At 40.0% G+C, this 27,154-nt stretch overlaps 1 protein-coding gene and 1 non-coding gene across 3 annotated transcripts in view; one reads left to right on the forward strand and one right to left on the reverse strand.

The window, feature by feature from the left end:
- Positions 1–27,154, forward strand: part of elp3 (elongator acetyltransferase complex subunit 3) — an 86,911-nt gene that overhangs the window by 49,166 nt on the left and 10,591 nt on the right. For both annotated transcript variants that reach the window (XR_005943051.1, XM_041188166.1), the window contains exons 13-14: positions 2,240–2,467; positions 5,719–5,800. Coding sequence is in view for 1 of the 2 variants with exons in the window: in XM_041188166.1 (XP_041044100.1) it covers positions 2,240–2,467; positions 5,719–5,800 (310 nt within the window). In the remaining variant the exon portion in view is untranslated. The remainder of the gene's footprint in view (positions 1–2,239; positions 2,468–5,718; positions 5,801–27,154) is intronic.
- LOC121278546 lies at positions 26,857–26,991 on the reverse strand. Its single transcript, XR_005943205.1, has one exon. It is a non-coding gene; the product is annotated as a U11 spliceosomal RNA (small nuclear RNA).

Genomic DNA, 27,154 nt, shown 5'->3' on the forward strand with positions numbered 1-27,154 from the left:
CAGATTATAATCTTTGTGCTTCCTGAGTGGCAGAAAGTAATTTGGATGATAAAGGAGCATTGAAATCTTACTGAAGTGCTTCAGGGACTGGCTGAGATTCTGTTCCACATCATTCATTTCCTTACTAACTTCTGATTATCAGCTCTCTGGAGGGTAAAGTATGTTGGGCTGCAGCTCAGAGATAAGGTGTGAAGACAAAATAAAAGAAAATTGTCTCTTAACAGGAATGAGTGTTGATAATACCCAAGAGGTCACAGTCACTGAACCTTCAGCATCTGAAAATGTACCTGTGCTCCTGATAGCAGATATTGTTACCACAAATTGGCCTGATCCCATCCAGATCACCCGTGAACTTGAATAGTTTAGATAAGCAGACGTTTGCACTGTAAACTGCCAGAGTAAATAATTGGTCATTTAACCAATTCAGTTTTTCACAACCATTTGAGTCCTGTTTAGAGCCGTAGAAAAGCTACAGTGCAGAAAGAGGCTATTCAGCCCATCAATTTCTGTGCTGGCCAAAAAGAGAAAAAGAAACTTCTCATTTTATTCCCACTTTCCAGCACCTGGTCCGTAGCCTTACAGGTTATGCAGATCCAGGTACCTTTTAAATGAGTTGAGCGTTTCAGCCTCAACCACCACCTTAGACAATTGATAGGTTAGCAGTTTATTGGCAAACCCACATCCTTTTTGTTCTTTTCCAACACCTCCTCCACCCATTTTCAAACTGGTTGCATAAGCTTGGGTTCTATTCCCTTAAGTTTCGTGGAGGTTAAAGGGTCGAAGGGTGATCTAATTTGGGTGTTTAAAATGACAAAGGATTTATTAGGGTAGATAAAGAGAAACTGTTTCCTCTGGCGAAGGAGTCCAGAACAAAGGGACACAATCCTAAAGTTAGAGCTAGTTGCTTAGGAAAGATGTGAGAAGGATTTTTTCACAGAAAGGGAAATCTACAACAATCTCCCTCAATAGGCTGTGGATCCTGGAACAATAGAAAGATTGATATTGGGCAAGGGTATCGAGGGATGTGGAACAGAGGCTGATATTTAGGGTTGAGGTACAGGTCAGCCATGCTCTGATTGAATGGGGAACAGGTTCAAGAGGCTGAATGGCCTCCTGTTTCTATATAAACCTGACTGCACTGGCACAGAGTGATTGGAGTTGATTCTTGTTCACTTTATTGCATGATCACCTCTGACCCAATGTACCTTCATTCCTCACCTTACAAGAGTTACTGCACTAGCCATCCTGATCAATTTGAATGTGACTAGCAATTTACACTGAACTAGGGGTTGAAATCCGTATTTAACTAAATTCTCTCCAATTCAATCCCACTAGTAATACATTGATAATCCCATTCAGGTTATAGGCAACTTGTGTATAAAGTGGAGATTCTGCTACTGTGGGGATTTCTTCATCTGAGACTGGGCTTAAGTATTTAAATAATTGCAATATAGAAGGCCATTGATTCCGCACTGTGCCTCTGGCCCCTGTACTATATCTCGCCTAATAACGCCTGGTCCTGATGATGGTGAAAGGTCATGTCAAACCTTAGTAAGGCCGTAGTTGGAGTTCAGGGTGCAGTTTTGGCACAATATTTAGATGCAAAGAAGGCACATCTTGGATTCACTAAGTTGCTGCCTAGTATGACAGAATAAAAAAAGAACTTGAAAAATTTAGGTTATTTTTGTTAGAAGAGGGAGGTAAGGGATGATTTGGTAGCGGTGTTTAAAATTAGGAGAGGGTGGAACGTATTGTTTCTCTTGGTTGAAGGTCAAGGTTGAGAGAACAGAGAGAAAAGATTAAATGGAAAAGATTTAGGGCAGAGAGCAGGAGAAATTTTTTCTTCCACCGAGAGTTGTGAGGCTGTGGAGTACACTTCTGAAGTTAACGGTTGAAGCAGAGACCATGTCAGCATTTAAGAATAGATTAGATAGGTGGTGGATGGAACAGAGAATAAAGGGACATGGAACACAGTAGGCACATAGGATTAGGACTGCTGCTGCCAAAGAAGATAAACACCAACACGAATTGGTTAAGCCAGGTCACCTGTTTCTTTGCTGTAAGTTATACTTTCTGCTTGCATGCTATATTAGATACAAAATTCTCCCCAACACATTTCGTCCCTGTAATGAGAGAGCGTGAGTGTGTGGTTAATTTAATAGCCTGCCCTCTTCAATGGGAGGACCTGAGAGTGTGGTTAATTGAATAACCTGCCCCTTGTGTGGTTAATTTCTTTCAGGTAGAACTGGTGAGAAGAGATTATGTTGCGAATGGCGGTTGGGAAACATTCTTGTCCTATGAGGATCCTGAGCAGGACATTCTAATTGGATTACTCCGCCTGCGGAAGTGCTCCGAGGAAACCTTCAGAACAGAGCTGAAGGGAGGAATCTCTATTGTGCGAGAGCTCCATGTATATGGTAGTGTAGTGCCTGTTAACGCACGGGATCCATCCAAGTTCCAGCATCAGGTAAGGTTGAAACATTTGTGCATTTTAATTCCACAGATGAGTCCTGACACAGGTATCTTTTCATAAAGATTCCGGTTTCAAAAAGTGACAATTAATTTTAATTTCCATTTGTTGACCTTCATCTGAATGTTGGGAGTTTTACGGTGACTGTGAAATGGTTAACCAACCATCCCACCTAACGATCAACTGTAGGTCAGTGGAGGGCACTATTTACCATACTGCAAAGAGGTGCTGAAACGCTCTTTCCATAATATACTTGTAAAAGTGTCATCATCCTGACATTGCTTACAGCTCAAAAGCAGACCATTCGGCCTATGGTCTATGACTGTGTTTATGTAACTCCCGAGCCTTCTCCCACACTACTTCATCTCGCCCCATCAACATAACCTATTTCTCTCAACCTTGTGTTTATCTAATTTCTGTTTTAATGCATCTATTCTATTTACCTCAACTACTCCTTGTGGTTGTAAGATCCACATTCTCATCACTCTCTGGATAAGGAAGTTTCTCCTGAATTCCCTATTGGAATTATTAGTGACTATCTTATTGTAATGATGCCTAGTTGTGATGTGTCTCACAAATTTAACCACCTGCCTTTGGAGTCCTGGTGACATATTTCCAGGGCCCCAGAGCTACAAGCTGTTTTCTTTTCACACAAGGTTAAAGTACAGCAACTATCAGTTACCACTCCCCACCCCACCCTCAGTTGCTGAGGCCAATCACTAGCATTGATATTTCAAGTAAACCATTGGGCAGACATTACAAAGTGGACCCATCACACTGCATTCATTCAGATTCAGAAAGGTAGCATGTTTTAATCTGTATCATTCAGAAAAACCAATAAACCCCTTATTGGACTTCACAGAGTTTGCAAAACATCTCAAGATCTTTTTCATTACATTTCTCAGCCTGGTGAGGAATTGCTAGTTGGTGAGGGAGACAGGGCACATCAGGTCAACTCCATTGCATTGCTGACTGATTCCTGAAAATTTAAACCTACCACCTGCCCGTAATTAAAGTATGCTTGTTTCTTTAGGAAACTTTCTCCCTCTGTCTGTTTAAAAACTAGCCAGTTAATGCAAGACAGATGTAGGTGGGACTTAACAAGTCCAGCCAGAATATACAAGTGTGAATCTTTTCCATTTCACTCATGGGTTGACTGCATTGGGTCAGCTTACAGCTGTTGAGAAATTTAGCAAAAAGTAAATGAGCCTTTGATTAATGTTAGTGACGAGTGCTAACTTGTGAGAAGATCTTGCCTGCGTGTATAAAGGAAAATACTTGTAATCAACAGTAATTGGTTTATATCAACAATTTTTAGTTAAAATTAGCCTTTCTCTTTGTTAACCTTTGTAAAGATATGAATGAAATAATAAAAATAGAACTATTACTTTTAACCCTTGTGTCAGGTTAAGCTATGTGACGTGGTATGTTCTAAATGTGTTGCATTCAAGTACATTGGAACTGATAATGTGAATTTCCTTGGTTTGAAATTAGGCTTCCAATGGTTAATAGATGGGGAAGAATCTCCAATAGATTGTCCTGTTCTACCAAAGACTTTGGCACATTTCCTGACTCTTCTACTTCTGTTCTTGTGTTTCATTGTTCTGTCTTCTCCACTAGGGTCAGAGGTGTACACACAATCAAAAGATCAGTTCATTTGACCTCATGCCTCTGACTCCCATTACGTCATCTAATTGTTTTTTTTAATGAGTCTAGTGTCCTAACCTCAACCTCCTTTCCAGCCAACCAATACCAGCTGTTGATAACTCTCTAAATAGAGGAATACTCCCTGGCATGGATTCTACATCTGATTTTTCACCTTACCCTGCTGCCTTGTTAAAGTATTGTGGTTCTACCTTCCATATCCCATTCGGTATCTTGTGAACCTCACTCCCTCTTGCGTTCTTTGAAAAAAGAAACAAATAAAGATCTTGCATTTACATAGAAACCATCACAACTTCCCGATATCCCAAAGCTCTTTACGGTAAATTAAGTACAATTGAAATGCAGGGTTTCTTTTGGTTAAGATAAAGGGCTTTTCACAAATACAACACCTGACACCGAATCATTGCCATTTTTATCCTACAGCATAATTCAGCCAGTTTCTCCACTTGCCAGCCTTTTCATTTTAATCAATAGCTTCAGCAATCCAATTTAAGACGGAGATGCGGAGGCATTTCTTCTCTCAGAGGGTCATTAGTCTTTGGAATTCTCTTCCTCAGTGAGCAATGGAGGCTGGGTCATTGAATATATTCAAGGCTGTGTTAGACAGAAATGGCCTTCTCCTGCTCCTATTTCTTATGTTGTTATGTTAACCTGCATTTTTATAATGTTGTTAGTGTAAATAAACAACCCAATGGACTTCACAAATGCCAATGAATGTTTTTGAAGGACGGTGTCTGTTGTGATGAGGGAAACACGACAGACAATATGTGTGCAGACTGTCACATTCCCCACATTACATCATTAACTGCCCTTTAAAAGTACTCCATTGCATCTATTTGTCTGCCTGTTCCCACTTGAGAAGTACCTTTGGATGCTTATTTATATTAACAACACCGTAAAATCAATAAATTGCATTTGTAACGAAAGGGCTGGTGAGTGGAAAATCGGAATCCTGATGTAGGTTGAAAATGGCAATGGTGTTGGGTGTTCGTTGTGAAAAGTCTTTTATCCTAACTAAAATTAACATTGCATTTAAAACAAACGTTCCCATTGTTCTAAATGAGGAATCTCCTAATTTAGCACTAACAAATGCCATGAGAGATCCATTATGTTAAAACATGGAATGTCTGGCCAAAAACTGTGGGGGAAGCAGAATTCAGATTAAAATGATACATATTTGAAAAACAAAATGTTAAAGGGTATTGGGAAGGTAATGAAGAGCTAGAACTAAGTGGAACAAAAACAAAAATACCTGGAAAAAACTCAGCAGGTCTGACAGCATCTGCGGAGAGGGATACATTTGACAAGTTGATGGAGTATCCCTCTCCGCAGATGCTGTCAGACCTGCTGAGTTTTTCCAGGTATTTTTGTTTTTGTTCTAGATTTCCAGCATCCGCAGTATTTTGCTTTTATCTTAGAATTAAGTGGATCTTTCCTTAATAGAGTTGGCACAGACATGATGTGCTCAATAGCCTCCTCCCGTGCTGTAAATTCTATGATCCTAACCTTTCTTAGTGCAGTTCTTTCTTATCTGGGATTGCCACTTTTGTTCCTCAGTTTTATTGATTTTCCATGTTCTCAAGGGTTTTGGAATGCTATTAATGGAAGAGGCAGAACGGATTGCTCAGGAAGAGCACGGATCCTCCAAAATTGCCGTTATTTCAGGTAATGTTCACTTTAAGTTCATGGAATGAAATGCTAGTATGTTTGATAAAGCTTGCTGTCTCACGTTTCAGCACACACTTTAGTCATAGTGAGTTTTACTAATTCTCTTGATCTGGAATATTTCTTCTTGATGGAGCACAAATCTGAGCATCAGTAGAAAGTTTTTAAAAAGGTGTAAAGAATTTCGATGATGACTTAAGCACAACCTGTAACACACTTCAAAACACAACTTATTGTTACTTTATTATTACGTATACTTTACTTTATCAACTGCATATGTATAAATAATTTAAATCTTTTTTTGGTAACGTACTTTTGGGAGTTAGGGCATGGGAAGTGAGTGGTAAATAAGAGTACTCCTTCATAGTTTAGGAGCATAGGAAAAGGAGGCCCTCAGGTCCTCAAGCCTGTTCCACCGTTCAATTAGGTTATGACTGATCTATATAGCAACTCCATTTGCCCACCTTGGTTCCGTAACACTAAATACACTTGCCTAGCAAAAATCTATCAATCTCGGTTTGAAAGCTCCAATTGACCCCCATCATCCACAGGGTTTTCAAGGAGAGTGTTCCATATTTCCACTACCCTTGTGTAAAGAAGCTGATTCTGACAAAGATATTTCTGCTGGATTATAACGGGACTGTCTATACTTCAAAATGCTCTCTATTAGATTCTAACACCCCTGTATAATAATTCATTATTCACTTTGTTTTCCTGTTACAATGTGCCTTCTATGTCTTTTCACAACCTGTTTACACCGTTTCTCATGCACTGTTTTTCATTTGACCTTGGCAATGAGCGACACTAACGATATAGCAATTACCATCTATCCTTGGTGGTTCTGAATACATTTGGAGTCAGGGGTTTGTAAACCCAAGATCAAGAGTTCAAATCTCACAATGGCGAAACTATGTAACTTCATCTGAAACAGATGGAAAACATGTTTGTACTCGAAAGAGTTACATTTGGAGTCAGGCTTGGTCTAAATAGCCAAGTGGTTATGGTACTGGGCTTGTAACCCCAAGATCAAGAGTTCAAATCTCACCATGGCAAACTATGAAACAATGTAATTTCATCTGAATAGGAACAGATGGAAACGTGTTTGTACTCGAAAGAGTTACATTTGGAGTCAACCACACAGGGTAGGACTGGAGTTGCTTAAAGCAAAATAGGTGGGGGTGATTAGACAATCAGTTCGGTTTTTACAACATTCCAGCAGCTTTACTGAGTTCCAACACCAATTAGTCATATATTTTTATCTGCAGTACAGCACAAGACAATTAAACTTAATGCTATATGTGGATGAGTGCCCTGAATGTGTTTCAGATTAGAATGAGTGGCCCTGCTGGGCTGTCCAACATCATGATCATGTGAAAGCAGTTAGTCTGAGTGTGTTTGGGAACACTGCTTCTAACATCCAGCAATCACATCTGTTGTGCTGGTTCATTAGCCTAGTTGCAGATTTGTATTTGTACTGTCATTACATTCTGAAAGCTGATATCATCACTGAGGAACCGGCTGCTCCATAAATTATAAATGGCCAAGGGGACCGGTAGTGAGCACACTGAACATTGAAAGATGATGGCAATCTCATTGTACTCTCATTATCAGCAGTGTAGAGGATATTATAGTTCTAACTGGAGAGATGGAAAGCAGATCAGATTAATTTGTGGGTTTCTGTTGCTGATTATAGCCCAACACTATTTGCATTTGACTAACTATCACACAGTTTTAGTAAAGGCTTGTGTGCCATCATTCCAATGAAGAAAGTAATTGTGGAGAAAGGAAGTTTTCTCATGCCAGGATATATATGTATGAATTGTCTCTATTGTTTAATTGTACTGTCAGAGAATCTTGCAGCGCAGCAGTAAGCCGTTCAGCCCATCATGCCTATGCTGGCTCTATGGAACAGCTACACAATTAGTTCCACTTCCCTGCTTTTTCCCAATAGTCCAGCAAATATTTCCCTTTCAAGTATTTTATCCCCTTTTGAAAATTACTATTGCCTTTCAAGCATTGCATTCCAAATCACAACAACTCACTGCATAAAAAATTGTCCTCATCTCCCTCCTGGCTTTTTTTTCCATATATTTTAAATACGTGCCCTCTGGTTAAAGACGCTGCTGCCAGTTAAAATAATTTATTCCTATCAAAACTCTTAATTTTGTATACTGTTATGATCCCAGCTGATGTTATTACTGGGCAAGCCAGATCTCAGGGTGGAACCCAGCTTGCTAGATCCTAACTTTTGTTTCGATATGTGGAAAGTAGCTACTGAACAGAGTTACAGAAGTCAGCTGATGAACTTTTAACAAAAGAATAAAACATTTATTAAACAAGAAAAGATGAACTATATTATAATACTCCTTCACCCACAACTATATCTTTACAGATATGTACAGATTTGTAAGGATAACACAAGTTCCAAAAGCTATCTTATACTCTAATGTTCACAGTAAGTACACAGTGCATGTAAACCAATAGATGACCTGTGGTCAGATGCACGACACTCTGAAACCAAGTGACAGATGCTATGAATCTCTTCTCAGCTCCCCCCAGATGCTTGTCACACTGTGAGCCAACCAGCCTCACTGAACCCCATCTTTCACACAAGGGTTTCCAAGCTCCACTCTCCAAGAATTTGCTTTGGAATCTTCTCCCAGACCAGACTTTCTCTCAGATACCTTTCACAAGGGTCCACCTCCAAGGTTTTGAATTCTCCTTCCAGTGTTCCTCTCCCCTGGATCGCCACGTACATTCAAACTTCCTTCCATGCACTCTCTCTCAAATGCTCAGCCATGCCAACAGAACACCATTGCTTCACATGCCCATAGTAAAGAGTTACAGACCTTCAGCTGTCTCCTTGGAACTTCCGGCTTCTCCAAAGCCTTTATTGCTTTAAATCTGCATCCTGCAGCTTTCCTTTCTTTAAGCTTGGAGCCTTCCTCTTTACTTTCACTTCCACAGAACAGGACCTTATCCAGATTCCTGTCCTTATCCTTTGATTATTCTGTGCTCTTTGGACCTTTCCTGTTCCACTCCCCTATATTTGGGACTTCCCTCTTTAGTTTCTGGAACCTGCTTCTATAGTTGCTTCTCCTGTGTCCAGCCTCTCTAGCAGCTGGCTGGCTTCAACTTTAGTTTGGGACAACATCTCTGGAATCCTGGCTTCAACTGAACTTCGGTTTGGGACTTGCTATCCGTCCCTGCTCTGCTACTTTTCTAGTTTTCTCTCTCTCTCTGTGGGGCCTCCTGTTGCTAGGCAACAGCACAGTTTTATCTAACCTTGTTTGTTTTTAACTCTCCTTCAAGAGTCATAAAATCTTCATTAAAATGCAGGCATCTTTTAAAGTGACACTAAAACTCAACTCATCTTTTCTTAGCACACAAATACAGAAACACAAATCAAACTTAAACATTAAAACTAAAACGCATTCCTTATCCCCTACAAATGCAAATATAACTTACTTAAACTATCTCTATTTCCTAAAAACACCTCAAATCTTCTCTTAACCTTTAATGTTCTATGGAGAGCAATGCAAGCTTCTCCCAATGTTTCCACACAACTGAATTTCCTCATCCCTGGTACCATTCAAGTAAATCTCTTCTGCATCCTCTCCAAGGCTTTGACATCCTTCCTAAAGTGTGTTGCCCAGAATAGGATGCAATTGTCTGGAAGAAAAAGGAGAGTTGAGGGAAAATGTTTAGATTTTTTCTCAATGTTGACCCAGTCTCTGCTTCAATCATTAACTCCAGTGAGTGAGTTATGCAGTTTCACAACCAAGGTTTCCTCACATTTATGTGCAGGCCCTAGCAATGTACTATATTGAAATAAACAGGCCACTCGCAACTTTGTGAAAGTTCAGTGACTTTTAAAATGTAAATTGTCCATAGACAAGAAAGTAGGGTGCTCAGAAGAGTTTGTAGGCCACCCAGTATAAAGAAAAATTAGAGGGAACACTGCACACAACCCTCTGTATGATAAAAATTTCTTCGACTCTCTGTTCTAAGTCTCTTGCATATAATCTTATATCTAGGTCTCCTTATTCGAGACTCCACTGGAAATTGTTTCTATCAACGTGCCCTCTCTTAATAACTTTAAACTTCTTCATCAAATCACCCTGAAATCTTCCCTGTCCTAATTTTTCATATCTTTCCTTGTACTTGTATTCCCTCATATCAGGCAGCATCCCAGTGAATCTACGTCTATACCCTCTCTCTGGGTCAGTATCCTTCCTGTGTTGTGGGTCCCACAAATCCAATCATGCTCTTATTAAAGTTTGACTAAGACCTTTCCCCGCATCAGGAGCATACTTTCCTAGTATGGAGGTCAGAGACACTGCATGGAGTCAATCATTCCCTACACTACTACCATTTAAGTATTTTAATCCCAGTCTCAGAGAAAGAAATACCTATCATAAGCATCTACTTTATGTACCAATTGCCTATAATCTGAGTGGATTTACCAACTTAATGCAAATGGGTTTGCTGTTGACCTCTCTCCCCACCACCAACATGTGCCTCTTCCCATCACCACTATTTACTTAGCCACTCTCCTCCCGCCGTGCTGTCTACCTCTTCCCTACCTCCACCACCCCAATTCCCTACCCACTAACTATCAGCCTTGCTGCTCGCTATCGGATGTGTACAGTAGAGTTCACATCAGAGTTCAGTGCTGCAGAGCACCTTTTATTGTGATTTGGACTCTGTGTGTCTTTGTGAACAGAACCTTAATTTTTGCAACTTGGAAAAGTGAATGATTCCTGCTGGACTGAGGGCAGGTTCTCTTATGTGAGATGTTGATATTGACTGGAATGATTGTGTGGCAACTGTATTTACCAATCATGCATGGCATCAAAAAAATAACCCAATTCTATATTTGTGATGTAAAGCTGAATGAAAAATAAGTTTACTGCTCCCAATGGAGGAAGACAGAGTGAATTTTCAGGCAGAAGTTATCTGTTAGAGGGTAAAAGTTCTCTTTGCAGCCTCTTGCAGCTTTCCATTTTACTACCATGCAGCCCAACCCCAACACCAGCACACCAGAGATAGGCAGTGCAAAATTGCCTCAGAACATGGTGTGTTGGCTCTCTTGACAGATTAAACATTCACTTTGACAGCACCAGCTTTTCGAACACGGCTAGGGCAGCCAAGTAATCAACTCACCAAACGGATCAGTGCGGGGGAAGAACCTTTTTGTATTGGGGGCTGTGGCACACCACGGAAGCAAATTTAGAATGACTTCTGTTTCAAGTGAAGATTGTTTGTCAAATTCAGTCTTGTTCTCCCATTCCCTCTGCAACCTGTGTTCACAGGCACAGAATTTTGATTATAGGCACAGAATTTTGATTACAGGCTTCAAAAGAGCAAATTGCTGCTAAGTACTGGGAAAGCTGCCCATATACTGACTCTAGAAATGAAGCAAAGCAAGGCATTGACAATGAATGGGAGGGGAAATAATCAGATTGCAGGGAATGGGAGGGGAATTGTGACAGTTCTTGGAACAATATGTTCTTGATCCAATAAAAAATTGACCATTATAAATGTAGCAATGAGTATTAAGCCTAAATTACTCTAACAGTAAGAGAACACCTAGCTAAGAGTGATCATGAATTATTGAATTTGATATTAGGTTTGAGATGGAGAAGGGTGAGTCATGAACTAAGGTTTTAAATTTAAGTAAGGCTGAGACAATGGGCAGAACAATGAATGGATGAAATTTCAGATGAGCAGAAGGAGGTACTAAGTGGACTATCTGGTAGGACACAAGACCTGTATGTGCCCAAGCGATCTACTTGTGTAATTAAACAACCTTGGTCAACAAGAGATGGTAGGAAACTAAAAGAAAGGGCTGATAAAAATGCAAGATCCCACAGACTGGGAGAGATATAAGGAAACAGCAAAGGATTACAAAGAAACCAATAGAAGCAGCAGAATACCAGAAAAACCTTGTGAGGGATATCAAGAACAACAAGAGAATATTAAATGAAAGAAAGTGACTAAGAGTAATGTAGACCCCTTAAAAACAGATACAGGTGATATAGTAATTGAAAATCAAGAATTGACCGCCTTGCTAAATATTTTTTTTTTGTGATATTCTCCACAGTACAGTAGAGGAGAGGATCAATTACCAGACATACAGGAAAATCTAAAAATAAATCAAGGGGAACTAGTTAAGGGTTTAATACAAGTTTTTAAAAAAAGTATTGGGAAAATACTGCATCTGATAGTTTTCAACCGGAGTGTTGTAAGCAGTAGGTAAGAAGATTATAAATGCTTTAGTCATCATTATCCAAAGCACTTTTGGTTCAGGAATTGTTCTCTTGAATTGGAAAATTGCCAATGTCACTCTGTCTTTTAAGAAAAGTAGAAAAGATAAACTTAGAAACTATAGGCCTCTTAGATTAATGTCAGTTGTGAGAAAGTTATTAGAATGTAAGCTCAGCATAACTAAGCATTTGGATAAACACGAACTGATCAGGGACAGCCAGCAAGGAAATTAGTAAAGAGTGAGTTACGTCTAATGAACCTGGTTGTATTTTTTGAGGAGTTAATTAACTTGATAGATAAAGGCATGTCTACGGATTAAAAATAAAAAGCGCTGGAAATCCTCAGCAGGTCAGGCAGCATCTGCAGAGAGAAACAGAGGTAACATTTCAGGTTAATAACCTTTCATCAGAACCTGTTCTGAGGATTTCCAGCATTTTTTTGTTTTTATTTCAGATTTCCAACATCCTCAGTATTTTGCTTTTGTATTAGTGTCTAAGGATATTATTTACCAGTACATGAAGTGAGAAGAGAGAGTTAGGGGAGGAAGAGACAGATCACAAGAGTTTATATGAGACAACAATGCAGCAGTCAGGGGAACAGGGAAAAAAAAGAAAGACTTGCATTTCTATGCTGCTTTTCACAACCACCGGATGTCTCAAAGCACTTTACAGCCAATGATGTACTTTTGAAGTGTTTTCAGTATGTAATCTAGGAAATTAGATATGTTTTATTTTCATTTTTGTCCCATGAACAACATCAGAGGAGATCTGATAGTTTGTAAACTTTTTAACTTTTAATGGAGCTGATGACAGTGAAATTTCTTTTGAAATTCCTTCTGACACGGTTCTGATCTCAGACGCTGTTGATATAATCTCAAATCAAGCTTTAAAGCATTACTCAAATATTACGTGCTGATTCTCCCACAGTGCCATTTGTCGAGAGTGCAATCCTGATGTGCTACATTCAAGGCTTTTAAAAACTCGATGTTCCCATCTAATGTATTTCTCTGTTCAGTGCCTGTTCTTGTGCATATCACACAAATACATGCTTCTCTCTCCTTCAGTGCTCTTTCATCCTTTAATATATACTGAACAATCACTAGAGTATCAACCTGGATCTTGTGTTAGAGTCTCTGGAACGGAGCTTGAACCCATGATGTTCTGACTCAGAGGCAAGAGTGCTACCACTGAAGCCATGGTTGTCACCTAAATAAGAGAAGATGCTTAAATACCACACTGTACCTGGCATCTCAATTCTACAATCTTCTCTCTGTTCATGATGTCAGTGCCTGCCTCCTGCATTGGTGTCAGAGTTTGCAGTTTAACAGAACCTTCCTCTGTTTGTTCTATTGTTGTGTGTCAGCTTCTGCTGCAAGAAGAATGGCAGTTGAATATTGTGTGCCCTACTGAAACTTTTTGGAGATATGTGAGGCAGCCTAGCATAGTGTATCTGCTGAGAAGAAGATGCAACACTTGTGGTCAAGCGGGGAAGTAGTTGTAATGGCAGTAGCAGGTGTGTTGAATGGGAACTGAAGGAGTTGAAACAAAATGTCTCATTATGATTTGAGGAGAGGCATGGGAAATGGAAGAGGAAAAGAGTACCATTGCTGGGGCTATAGTAGGGTGGTGCAGGCCTGTTTGTAGCATAAGAGATATGTGATATGCCTTACCTTTGTTGTCCTGGTGAGGTAAATACATTTCTTACTGCACTGGTGTGTAATGCTGATGGCACTGGCCTGCTGTATTGCCTGTAATGGCATTAGTTTGCATGGCTACTTATGGCACTAGTTGCTTCGCTACTTGTGATGGCACTGACCCGCACTGTTGCCTCTCCATTGCATCTGGCTAGTTGGGGTATTATCAAGGTTTCAGATGTTTGTGTAGTTTTTAATTGGGAGGTTATATTCTTTGAAAGGTATGGTGGGCATAGTCTTCCAGACTAGTTTTAATCATCAGAGATGGGAGGTGGCTTGGAGAGCAATTTCCCAGATTTTTTCCTTCAAATTAGCCTGGGTTTTTTGCCTGTCCCTGGAAATCACATGGTTATAGGATGGGGTGGAGAGTATACGTATTGTGATGTACAATATATCACAATTGTGTGCTGAATGGACCAAGAAGGTCTTTTCCTGTTCACCATTGCTCGTACATTATGTAAAGGGATTGCCCAGTTACCAGCACAGTTCTGAGTGTAAAAATTACCTTCCTGCAAAAAGATTTAATATTCATCAGAAGGTTGCTTAATTCTGGTCATTATCAGAAACCCGAGAGAGCAATAAACTAGAGAAAGAGGAACCAAAGCTGGAGTGCGCCTGTGTGCAATACAGTGCTGCTGCTGATGAAAAGTATAAGTGTTCCTCTATGAAGTTAGATAGCTCACCGAGGGCTGGACAATAGATCTTCGTACCAAACATAGTCAGCTCTAGCTACCGTTCATCACAGGCTTCAGAATGAGCCAGATATTGAAAGGACAATTACGAACTGCCTGGTTGGATATAGATTGGATTTGAGAAGCGATTATGTTGTGAAAAGAATCACTAATCTATTAGGGAGCTTTGAGTTTCATTGGTTTTTACATCTTTTGTGTGAACTGTCAATGTGTCATTGACAAAGCGCTAATGCATTGAAAAGTGAGTGTGAAGTCCAAATTAAATTATCATAATTCAGATGCTTCCTGTTCATGTATTTTCCTCAGGGGGAGCTGATGTCTTCATTGCAATTCTGTGGGCTCCCACCCAGGGCCCAGTGGATAAAGGTTTGTCTGTTGTGCGCTGAGCATTATACTTCAGAATATCTCAGGTTCAGTTCCTGAGGAAGTTGAAAAAAACAAAATACTGCAGATGCTGGAAATCTGAAATAAAAGCAGAAAATGTTGGAAAAACTCAGCAGGTCTAGCAGCATCTGTGGAGAGAGAAACAGAGTTAACATTTCGAGTCCATATGACACTTCTTCAGAATGGATCTTGACCAGGACACCTGTCAGTATTTCTGCTTAGTTGGACGGGAGATGTCATCCTCATGTCAGTACCTGTGGGGTTAAAGCCCCAGCATAGGTCTGGAGTGGGTCAAAATGTGAAGTTTAAACTCCAGCACACACAGGAAAGGAGATTCTGAAGTTGTGGAGAACTTTTGCTGCCTGGTGCAGATATCAAAGAGCCACCTGTGTGCTGCACTTACAGACCTAATTAGCTTCCACCAGAATTTTAAAACTTTTAAAGATGAATAAATTTATTTAGCAGTTTGCTGGCCATCTTTCTCACTCGTTGCACCTGTATTTGGAGAGATGCTGAAGGTACACTTCCACATTTGCTCGATATCGAGTTTGGATGGTCACCGTGGAGCTGAATGTTCAGTGTGACAAGTCACTCAGTAGTACAGTGTACTCCTGAGGAAGTTGAAAAAAGCAAAATACTGCAGATGCTGGACATCTGAAATAAAAGCAGAAAATGCTGGAAAAACTCAGCAGGTCTGGCAGCATCTGTGGAGAGAGAAACTAGAGTTAACATTTCGAGTCCATACGGCACTTCTTCAGAGTGGATCTTGGCCAGGACACCTGTCAGTATTTCTGCTTAGTTGGACGGGGAGATGTCATCCTTATGTCAGTACCTGTGGGGTTAAAGCCCCAGCACAGGTCTGGAGTGGGTCAAAATGTGAAGTTTAAACTCCAGCACACACAGGAAAGGAGATTCTGAAGTTGTGGAGAACTGTCAGCCTCTGTCAGCCATGTCTCTGTTGATTGTACTCTCCTCTGAGTCACAAACTTCTGTGTTCAAGCCTTACTTCAGGACTTGAGTACAGAAATCAAGGCTGACACTCTACTGGTAAAGTACTGAGGGAATGCTGTATTGTCAGAGGTATCTTCTTTTGGATGAAGTGTTAAACCAAGTCTGCCCTCAGGCAGATGTAAAATGTCCCATGGCACTATTTTGAAGGTGAACTGGGGAGTTATCCACTGTATTCTGACCAATGTTTAGCTCTTAATAAACATCATAAAGATCAGATTATCTGGTCATTATCACTTTGTTGTTTGTAGGAGCTTGCTGTGTGCTAATAGGCTGCCATGTTCCCTACTCTACAACAATAACTACACTTCAAAAGCACTCAGTCCTTTACCAGTAGAGTGTCAGCCTTGATTTCTGTGCTCAAGTCCTGGAGTAAAGGCCGTAATGGGCTTTGAGCTGTCCAGTGGTCACGAAAAACGCTTTAAAAGCAAATTTTTCTTCCTTTGAGTTCCTCCCAGGTGTTTGGTTTTAGAAGCACGTTAACTGAGCATTCCAGATGGCAGAGCTGCTTTGAATATGAAGAGAGCAGTGATTGCAACCAGCCTATTGGGACATGGATTCTACCTGTCAAGGGGAGATTTTTTTTCATCCTCATTATGTGAGGACTGGTCCTTGATCTAGGCTGATAAGAATCTGCAGTCCAGCCTGTAATGTTGGGACTTGTTTTGGACTTGTCTATCTTCAGTTTTCTTGTTGACCCAAGTGCAACAGATTATTGGATCTACCCTGGGCCTCTTTAACAAAAACAATTTAAAAACTCACCTCAAAGTTGTGATTGGTTGAAACAGCAACTTGCATTAATGTGGTGCCTTTAGCGGAGAAAAGGTTCTGAGGCAATACGTAGAGAGCTACTGCAATCAAAAAACTCAATAGTGGGCCAATGTAGGGGATATAGAAGCAATGACCAGAAGTTTGGTCAAAGAGGTGGATTTTAAGGAAGCAGGCAGAGATGTTTGGGGAGGGAATATCAGAGCTTGGAATCTAGGTGACTAACGGCACTGTCATTAGTAGGGTATGAAGGGGGAGGGGATACATGAGGCCACCAGTAATGGTGACAGCCTCCCAATACTCAGTGCAGATTTCAAACAACATATCCAAACTCTCAAAAATAATCCCTTTGTCCCAAACTTACTCAACATGCAGCCTAATAGGCAGATGGAAATACACAGCATCTAGGAAAAGCAGGTCCAGGCAGGTACAGGGTTGTATGAGGTGGTATAGTCTTACTGGAATGAGGGAGTGATGTCAAACTGGTCTAAAAGACTCTTAATGGGATACCGTTCTGTTAATTTAATTTCTTGTTTGGTCTCAGTAACATCAGCAGTATTCCCTCTAATCATCACTTGTTGAACCAGAGTTGCTAACAATGCGACACTTATCCTTGTATAGATTGACTGATACCAAAATTATGAAGTTATAACTATCAGAGTAGGCTGGGACTCTTTTCCCTGGAGAATAGAAGGCTGAGGGGTGACCCAGTAGAGGTCTTGAAAATTATGATAAAATTCTGAACGGCAAGCATAGAGAAAATGTTTCCACTGGGAAAAACCAAAACTAAAAACTATAAATATAGATTACATAGAATTTTGCAGCACCAAAACAGGCCATTCAGCAGAAATGGCGCATACTGTTGTACATGCTCCACCTAAACCTCCTTCCACCTTTCTTTGTATGACCCTATCAGCAGAACCCTCTGTTCCTTGATTTCTCTTGAATGCTTTTATGTTGGGTGTTTTGATTTGGTTGGAGATACAATTAACACTTCCTTGAAGCAAAATCAACATTTCTGCAACCTTTGTTCAGATTCCATAACAATACACAGTAACAGGAGTAGGCTCTTCAGCCCCTTGAGCATGTTTCACCATTCACTTAGATCATGGCGATCTGTATCCTAACTCCATACATCTGCTTTGACCCCATATCCCTCAATATTTTTGACTAGTAAAAATCTATCAATCATGGATTTAAAATTATTAATTCTGCTAGCATCTACTACCTTTTGTGGAGGAAAGTTACACATTTCTGCAATTCTTTGTGTTTATTAACTTCTCTCCTGAAAGACCTCGCTCTGATTTTAAGCTTGTGACTGTCCTAAACTCCTCTAGCAGTGGAAAAAGCTTCTCTCCATCTATCCTATCAATTCCCTTCAAAATCCTAAAAACCTCAGTTAAATCACCCATTAACTTTCTGTATTCTAGGGGGAAAAAAGCTTGGTTTATGTAATCTATGTTAGGGGGAGGTGGTGGCATAGTGGTATTGTCACTGGGCTAGTATTCTAGTGACCCAGGGTAATGCTCTGGGGACCTGGGTTCAAATCCCACCATGTAATTTGTGAAATTTTTCTGAAAAATCTGGAATTAAAAGCCTAATGATAACTACGAAACCATTGCTGATTGTCGTTAATAAACCCATCTGGTTCACTAATGTCCTTTAGGAAAGGAAATCTGCTGTCCTCACCTGTTCTCGCCTACATGTGACTCCAGACCCACAGCAATGTGATTAACTCTTAAATGCCCTCTGAACAAGGGCAATTAGGGATGGACAATAAATGCCGGCATAGCCAGCGACGCCCGCATCCCATGAACTAATTTTAAAAAACTCTCTTTATAATCTATGACTGGAAGCCATGGTACCATTCTGGTGAATCTACTCTGCTCTCTTCAAGGCCAATATATCCTCTAAAGTACAGTGCCCAAAACTATAGTACCCTAGATGTCGTTTATCCAGGGTTTTGTATAGATATAGTAAAACCTCCTCACTTTTATATTCTTGCTCTAGCATGGGAGGAGTCTTCTATGGAACATAACCACTGGCTATGGACTAGCCTGTTCCTGTTCTTAAACACTTTGTAAAGCTATGCAAATTCTCCATCTGTCTGTCCTCCGCCTGGGTCTGATGAGGCGAACATCTATCCCTGCTAAGCTGTCATTAATTGCACCCTAATGTTTATCCTGCCTGGTGAACACAGCTAGACTCTGTACCTCACCTCAGTCTCCCTTTTTGCTTCATGGTCATTGCCACTACAGCATGAAATCAAAAAGTTCCTAACCTTTTGACTTTTTAAAATAATTCAAACAATTTTTTTTTCAAAAAGGACCAAAAGCTAGACCTTAAGTCAACATTTTTGAAGTGATTTGACAAATAAAGTAAAAATTTGAATATTTTTGCATTACTTGTCCCTATTTTAGCATAGGTTCTCTCCATAAATTTTAGTGGTTTTTGACGTAGATAAAGCCTCTACTCTGCCTGCTCATATTTTAAAGAACTTTTCACATTGTTCCAGTGCAGTGTTTTCCAATCCCATGCCATTTATCTTTGATCTTTATTAGGTATAATTTGTCCTGTGAAGCGCCATTAACTGCACCTTGATTTGAATCTGACGAAAAAACCTTGTATTTTTTTCCTGCTGCCTGAAAATGTTGTTTTATTGCCCCAGCCTGGACTGGATTCAGATCTAACTCCCTGAAGCGAAGGGAATCATTTATTCTTAAACCCCAAAATGTGACTGTTGACCAGTCTGAGTGGGAAAAGATCTGCAGTGAAGTGAGTACGATCCTGGGGAGAAGAGGAATGGTGCCCAATGACTTGGATAACTGATGCATAATCTGAGTGTAGGCTCTATAGTCCTTTGGAGAGAATTTTAGAGCTGATAGTGTTTGTGTTATTGCTTTGCGGTGGTAACAATCACTGAACAGATAACATAACTGAATTTCTGGAACAGCCACAAACAAGCTCCCTATGCTCACCTAATTTGAATTTAGCAGTTGCAGCGAGATGTTTAAATGGTTAAGTGGAAGATTTCCAGTGTCCCACACTAACTTCAATCGTTGAATCAGCAGTCATTGGGCCTGATGAATTGTACCTGATCTCTCTAGTTAATCCCTTCACAGCCTCTCATAAATCAGTGTATGAGTCTAGATTGCACAAAATGATTACTTGGAGGCATTAGTCTATTACTAGAGTTCATGGTCTGTGTTTTTGATGTGCATCCCTATCACACTGAATAGCAAGTGTTGCCCACAGTTAAAACCCAGTGATGTACTTCTGGCTCCTGAGTTAATAATGAGCTGGCTCACTGTGTTGTTTCAGCATTTTGTTAAATTGCCTATAGCACTATTTCAATGTTCATGGCATTTGTAGTACGGAGGTGTTAGAATTCTCAGTTGTGTTTCTAATCTATGAATATAATTTTAAAGCCTAAACTAAGTTTTGGAGAATTACATGGAGCTACATTGCTCTATCTGATAGCATTGCCCGTCATTTAAAAGTTGTTGATACTTGTAGGTTAAAATCAAATACCTTTCAGTCCAGATGAAAATTCTGCTTCTTAATTTGTTTCTAATTACTACTTTTCATTTCAGTTTCTCTTTAATACCTTTCCTGAAGACAGACAGACATGGGTACAGGGCACCAGTTTGTAACAGGTTGATAGGAGGCAGAAAGCCAACAATGCAGTAGATATCAGAGAGTGAACTGCAGGCCACTAATTCCAATAAGGGATTCAGGCAATGAAGTAAAGACACAGAGAACCTGACAAACTCTTGAAGCTGGTAGGTAGGTTTGTTTTTAATACTTCGCAGAGTGTAAGGTGGTATAATGGCATTAAGGGTTAAGATCCTTAACTGCATCATATAACAAGAATGGAATCTTTTAAAATTGCATTCAGTGTAATCAAAAATAGGAGTCAGGGTAAATGATGTTTGCGTTGCTGTTAGTCCCTCAACGAAAAAGTTCCAAATTTCCACTACCTGTTGTGTAAAATAAGTATTTCTTGATTTCCAGATATCGCTCAACTTTTGTGTAATGAACACCTTTTGAAATGCAGTAATGTTATAGCTATTTCAAGTAGATTTTGAAAAGGATACAGAGCCATAGACATTAGATTTTAAAAATAACTGTCCTCAAACTAAAAACCCTGATATCCCAGGTTGTAGCCTAATCAGAATGTCACTGTCATCCTGCCCCTTGAGCCTGTTACACAGAGACAGGAGGTGGCCATTCAGTCCCTCAAGGTCCGTTTCACCATTCAATTGGATTCTGCTGATTTATATGTGCCATACAACAATCACTTCCTGCATGAAATTCAGTTTACACCAAAGATGGATTAGCCTGCCAACTTTCACTGCCTATGCTCACATGTGAAATATATCGACTTGATTGATATATTTTATATTTTAACCTATCAACAAGACCCTAACATAAAGGATCAAGAAGGAAAGAAGACAAATTTGGATAGAGTGTTACAGCACTAAATAAACAATGGTTCCAATACAGCCCCCATCACCCCACAAAAGTTCAGAAGTAGGAAGAAAGATTCTCCCTTATTGAGTTATCAGTAGCATGACAGGAGAGGTTGAGAGAGAAGCAAGAATAGATCGTGCTAGACAGACTCAGCAGATAAGGCAGCTTCTGTTGAAAGAAGCAAGAGTTAAGGTTTCAGGTTGATGACCTGTAGGAAGATTTAATAGTTTTCAGGCAAAGTGTAGGGGATGGGAGGAAAGAACAGAAAGGAAGATCTGCAATAGGATGGCAGGTAGGAGAGATTAAATGAAAAAAAAGGATAATGGAGCAAGGCAAGGGGGGAGGGGTGAGATGGCAATGGGACAAGTAAAGAAAAATTAGTTTAGAGGAGCTGTACATGGCAACAATAGAGCCAGTACCAACAGCTGTCCGAAAAAATAGAAGCAGTGGGTTATTAAACTCAATGTTGAGTTCAGAAGGTTAGGTAACTGTTAACCAACAGGGAAGTGAAATCCACTGTCAAACACACAACTAGTTTGTACTGTACCTTGTAGAGAAGTGAGAAAGCCCTGAATAGGTAAGTCACCTAAATTTAAAATAATTATATTTCCTGCTTATTAACAACAACTTTCATTCATATAGTGCCTTTAATGTAGTAAAATGTTCCAAGGTACTTCATAGGAATATTATCAAACAAAATTTGACACTGAGTCACTGATAATCGAGATTAGTTTTAAGTGTTTTAAAAGGAGAGAGAAGTGGAGAGGTTTGTTCCTGAGTTCTTGATCTCTACCACATCTTGTATGTCCACACGGAAGGACCAAGCCCATCCTACTCCAACACCTCTTTGCGTTGTCAAGTTGAGTGGGACTGCCCTCATCTAATTCTTCTCTTTCTCACTCAGGAGTGGCCAGAGAATATCCTGCAATTCCCCCATTCTCTCTTACCCCTGGAATCCCCCAAGGATTTATCCTCAGCCCCCTCCTATTTCTCATCTACATACTGTCTCTCGATATCTCCACTGTCTGTGTTGTCAGATTGCTGATCCAACATACAACCAAACTTTCCTCCAACTATACAACCAAACTTTCCTCCAATTAGACATTGGGAAGATCAAACCCATTGTTTTTTTTCCCAATTCTGATGAATGGTCACCGATCTGACCCAAATTAACTTCCTCACTCCACATGGCTGGCTGACCTGCTGATATTTCAAGCATTTTCTGTTTTTATTTCCGATTTCCAGCATCCTCAGCATTTTGCTTTGAAGTTATTCCCAATGACCTGGGCAACATTTATCCCTCAAACAACATCACTAAAAGATACACATTATCTGGTTGCTATCACATTGCTGTTTGTGGGAGCTAGATGTGCACAAATTATCCATCGTCTTTCTTGTATTACGCCAGTGGCTACTTCAAAAGTACTTAATTGACTGTAAAGCCCTTTAGGACGCCCTGAGACATGAAGGGTGCTATATAAATGCCAGTCTTTTTTAACATATTTGGATTTACAAAAGGCCTTTGATAAGACACTGAATGGTGGACTCATGACTAAAGCCAGAGCATGTGGAGTCAAGAAACAAGTAGCAGAATAGATAACAAGTTAGTTACAGATAGAAAACTGAGAGTAGGAGTTATGGTAACTACTCAAATTGGTGGAAGGTGGGAAATGCTATTCCACAGGTTTTGGTGCTAGAATATAGGGACAGGCCATTCAGCCCCTTGAGCCTACGCAGCCGACCAATTAGATCATGGCTAATCTGTATATAATTCTATCTACCTGAGTGATTCCATATCCATTAATATTCTTGCCTAACAAGCATAATCAATTTCAATTTTGACATTTTCATTTGACCCCAAGCCTCAGTGTTTTTTGGGGTAGAGTGTTCCAGATTTCCATTACCCTCTGTGTGAAAAAGTGCCCCATTAATTAGCCCTGAACAGCCTAGTTGTAATTTTAAGGTTATAGTGTCTTGTTCTGGACAATCCTACCAGAGGAAATAATTTCTACCTATCCTGTCACATCCTTTAATCATCTTAAACACTTCAATTAGATCATCCCCTAATGTTTTATACTCAAAATAATATAAGCCTTGTATGGAAACTGTCTTTATAAATTAACCCAATATTGTTCTGGTGAATCTGCATGCTCCGGGCTGACAAATCCCAGGTCCGAATGGACTTCACCCTAAGATCTTGAGAGAACTGGCTAATGAGATAGTTGCATTGGTTTTAATTTTCCAAAATTCCCTAGATTCAGGGAAGCTTCCACTAGATTGGAAAATAGCTAACGTAACTCCTTTATTCAAAAAGGGAGGGACGCAGAAAGCAGGAAACTATAGGCCAGTTAGCCTAATATCTGTCATAGGGAAAATGTTAGAAACTATTATGAAAGCTCTTATAGCAGGGCACTTAGAAAAATTCAAGGCAACCAGGCAGAGTCAACATGATTTCCTAAAAGGGAAGTCATGTTTAACCAATTTACTGCAGTTCTTTGAAGGAATCACATAAGCTGTGGATAAAGGGGAACCGCTGGAAGTTCTATACTTAGATTTCCAGAAGGCATTTGATAAAGTGCCACATCCAAGGTTATGCAAAAAATAAAAGTTTGTGGTGTAGCGGGTAACATATTGGCATGGATGGAAGATTGGCTAGCTAACAGGAAGCAGAGAGTTGGCATAAATGGGTCATTTTCTGGTTGGCAGGATGTGACGAGTGGTGTGCCACAGGGATCAGTGCTGGGGTCTCAACTTTTTACAATTTATATAAATGACTTGTATGAAGGGACTGAAGAAATGACTGTTAAATTTGTTGATGATACAAAGGTAAGAAAGTAAATTGTGAAGAGAATGTAAGGAGGCTACAAAGTGACATAGATTAAGTGAGTGGGCAAAGATCTGGCAAATGGAGTATAATGCGGGAAAATGTGAAATTGTTCATTTTGGCAGGAAGAATAAAAAAGAAGCTGGTTAAATAAATGGTGAGAGATTGCAGAGCTCCAAGATTCAGAGGGATCTGGGTGTCCTAGTGCATGAATCACAAAAGGTTGGTATGCAGGTACAGCAGGTAATTAGGAAAGCTAATAGAATGTTATCATTTATCATGAGGGGAATTGATTACAAAAGTAGGGAGGCTATACTTCAGTTGTACAGGACATTGGTGAGACCACATCTGGAGTATTTTAAAGAAAGATGTAAATGCATTAGAAGCAGTTCAGAGAAGGTTTACTAGACTAATACCAGGAATGGGTGGGTTGTCTTATGAGGAAAGGCTGGACAGGTTAGGCTTGTATCCACTGGAATTTAGAAGAGTAAGGGGCGACTTAATTGAAACCTTTAAGATTCTGAGGGTCTTGACAGGATGGATGTGGAGAGGATGTTTACTCTTGTGGGAAAATCTAGAAGTAGGGGGACACTGTTTAAAAATAAGGCATTGCTCATTTAAGACAGAGATGAGAAATTTTTTCCCTGAGGATTTGAGCCTTTGGAACTCTCTTCCTCAAAAGGTGGTAGAAGCAGAGACTGAATATTTTTAAGGCAGAGCTTGATAGATTCTTGTTTAACAAAGAGGTAAAAGGTTACCTGGGTAGGCAGAAGTGTGGGGTTGAGATTACGTTCAGATCAGCTTTAATCTTATTGAGTGGCGGAGTAGGCCTGAGGGGCCAAGTGGCCTACTCCTGCTCCTAATTTGTATGTTAATATGCTCCCCCCTCCAAAACTTCCTGAGATGCAGTGCCACAACTGAAAGCAGTACTCGAGATGAGATCTGACCAGATCTTTATACAACTGTAGCATAACTTCCACCCTTTTGTATTCCAGCTCCGAATAAAGGATAAAGGACAACATTCTATTGGCATTTTAAATAATTTTTTGTACCTAATGTTGAGACAATTGCTCGTAATTTACCTAACTGATTTACGCTTGGGAATCAGAAGTACAGTTTCAAAATTTGCAGATGACACTAAATCAGGGTTATAATTGATATTGAAGAAGATAGCAATAAAATGCAAGAAGACATTAATAAAATTGCAAATAAGTTTTGATATAGATAAGGGTGAGATGGTGCCTTTTGTTTGGAAGAATAGAGGTCACATTCTGCTTGGACAATAGCCTAAATGGAGTAGAGAACTAATAGGATTTAGGGATACAGATGAAGAACTCATTAAGAGTAGCAAAGCAGGTTAGCAAGGCCATAAAAATGTAAACAATGAACTGGGGCTCATTTTTAAAAATTCATTCACGGATGTGGGCTTTGTTGACTGGGCCAACATTTATTGCTCATCCCTAGTTGCTCTTGAGAAGGTGGTGATGAGCTGCCTTCTTGAACTGCTACAGTCCATGTGGTGTAGGTACACCCACAATGCTGTTAGGAAGGGAGCTCCAGAATTTTGACCTAGCAACAGTGAAACAACAGTGATATATTTGCAAGTCAGGATAGTGAGTAACTTGGAGGGGAACTTCCAGGTGCTGGTGTTCCCATCTATCTGCTGCCCTTGTCTTCTAGATAGTAGTGGTCCTGGGTTTGGAAGGTGCTGTCTAAGGGACCTTGGTGATTTCCTGCAGTGCATCTTGTAGGTACTACTACTGTGCACCAGTGGTGGAGTGAATATTTGTGGATGTGGTGTCAATCAAGTGGGCTGCTTTGTCCTGGATGGTGTCAAGCTTCTTGAGTGTTGTGGGAGCTGCACTCACCTAGGCAAGTGGGGAGTATTCCATCACACTCCTGACTTGTGCCTAGAGTGACTGAATTGAAATGCAGGAAAGTTTTGTTAAACATATATAAAACCTTGGTTAGACCACATGTGCATGTGCTCTGGTCTCCATATTACAAAGACAAAATGATCTACAAGCACTGGAGTCTGGAAGAAGTGCAAAAACATTTACAAGTCTGATACCAAATCTCTGAGATTATAACTATCATGAAAGATTTAATGGGCTGAGACCCTTTGCTCTAGAAAAGAGGTTAGGGGTGACCTGATTGAGGTCATTAAGATTATGAGAGGGTTTAATAGGTTGGATGTCGAGAATATGTTTCCATTTGTGGGGAGTCTGAAATAGGGGTCATAATTATAAGATAGTTACCAGTAAATCAAGCAGGAACTTCAGGAGAAACCCAGAATGTGGTGAGAATGTGGAGCTTGTTATCACAAGGAGCAGTTGAGGTCAGTAGCATAGATGCATTGAAGAGGAAGCTAGATAAGAGCTGTACTAGAGGGAAAAAGGAATAGAAGGATATGCTGATAGAATGAGATGAAGAGATGTGAAAGGAGACTTGTGTGGTGCAGAATCACCTGCACAGACCAGCTGGGTGTTTCATTGCTGTAAGTACTATGTAATTCCATGTAATATATTCCCAGTCAGTTCAAACATTTCAGGATATTGAGTGACCTGTTCTGACCATACAGCAAGCATCAATTTCCAGCTGAATCTAAGAACCCGAACTCATTTTCCTGCACTGATCCTGACACTTGCAAAGTTGTCTATGGACGAGTTTAATTCTGGAATGGTTAAACTTTGAATGTGATGGCTTCGATGGTTGAGCAGCTCAATAGCAATCACTGTCCCGCATGTGAAGCGTAAGCACTAGGGCAAGTTAAAGGGAGCTGATGAACTTTGTGGAACAAAACTTTAGGCAATCAGTCTACAATGAAAGCAATTTTCAGTTCACTTTTTGAGCTCGGGTCCTACTGACTTTCTTAATTCTGTAGTATTGGAATTCCAGTGATATGTGCAGGGGCTGTGTTGTGTATTTATTGACTTTTTTATTTCAGAGTTCCAAGACAAACGATCACCAGCAGCTCCAAAAAACAAAAATTGTGCATCCAAAATCTCTTGATATCAATTCCACACAGATAAAGCGCAGGCACCTCGTTCATACACTATTCACAGCAGAAACCTGTTTTTTCACTCTTATTGATTGCCGTGGTGCTGGCTAACACACCCATACCGTATCTGAAGGTTAATGAGATGTCCCATTATCAGCTGCCACCAGGGTAGTTTATAATCCCAGCATTCGCCTCAGGCTGTAATTTACAGCTTAATGAAATGCTTCTTTCTCATTACAAG

The sequence above is a fragment of the Carcharodon carcharias genome, chromosome 5, assembly GCF_017639515.1.
Source record: "Carcharodon carcharias isolate sCarCar2 chromosome 5, sCarCar2.pri, whole genome shotgun sequence".
Classification (NCBI taxonomy): Eukaryota; Metazoa; Chordata; class Chondrichthyes; order Lamniformes; family Lamnidae; genus Carcharodon; species Carcharodon carcharias.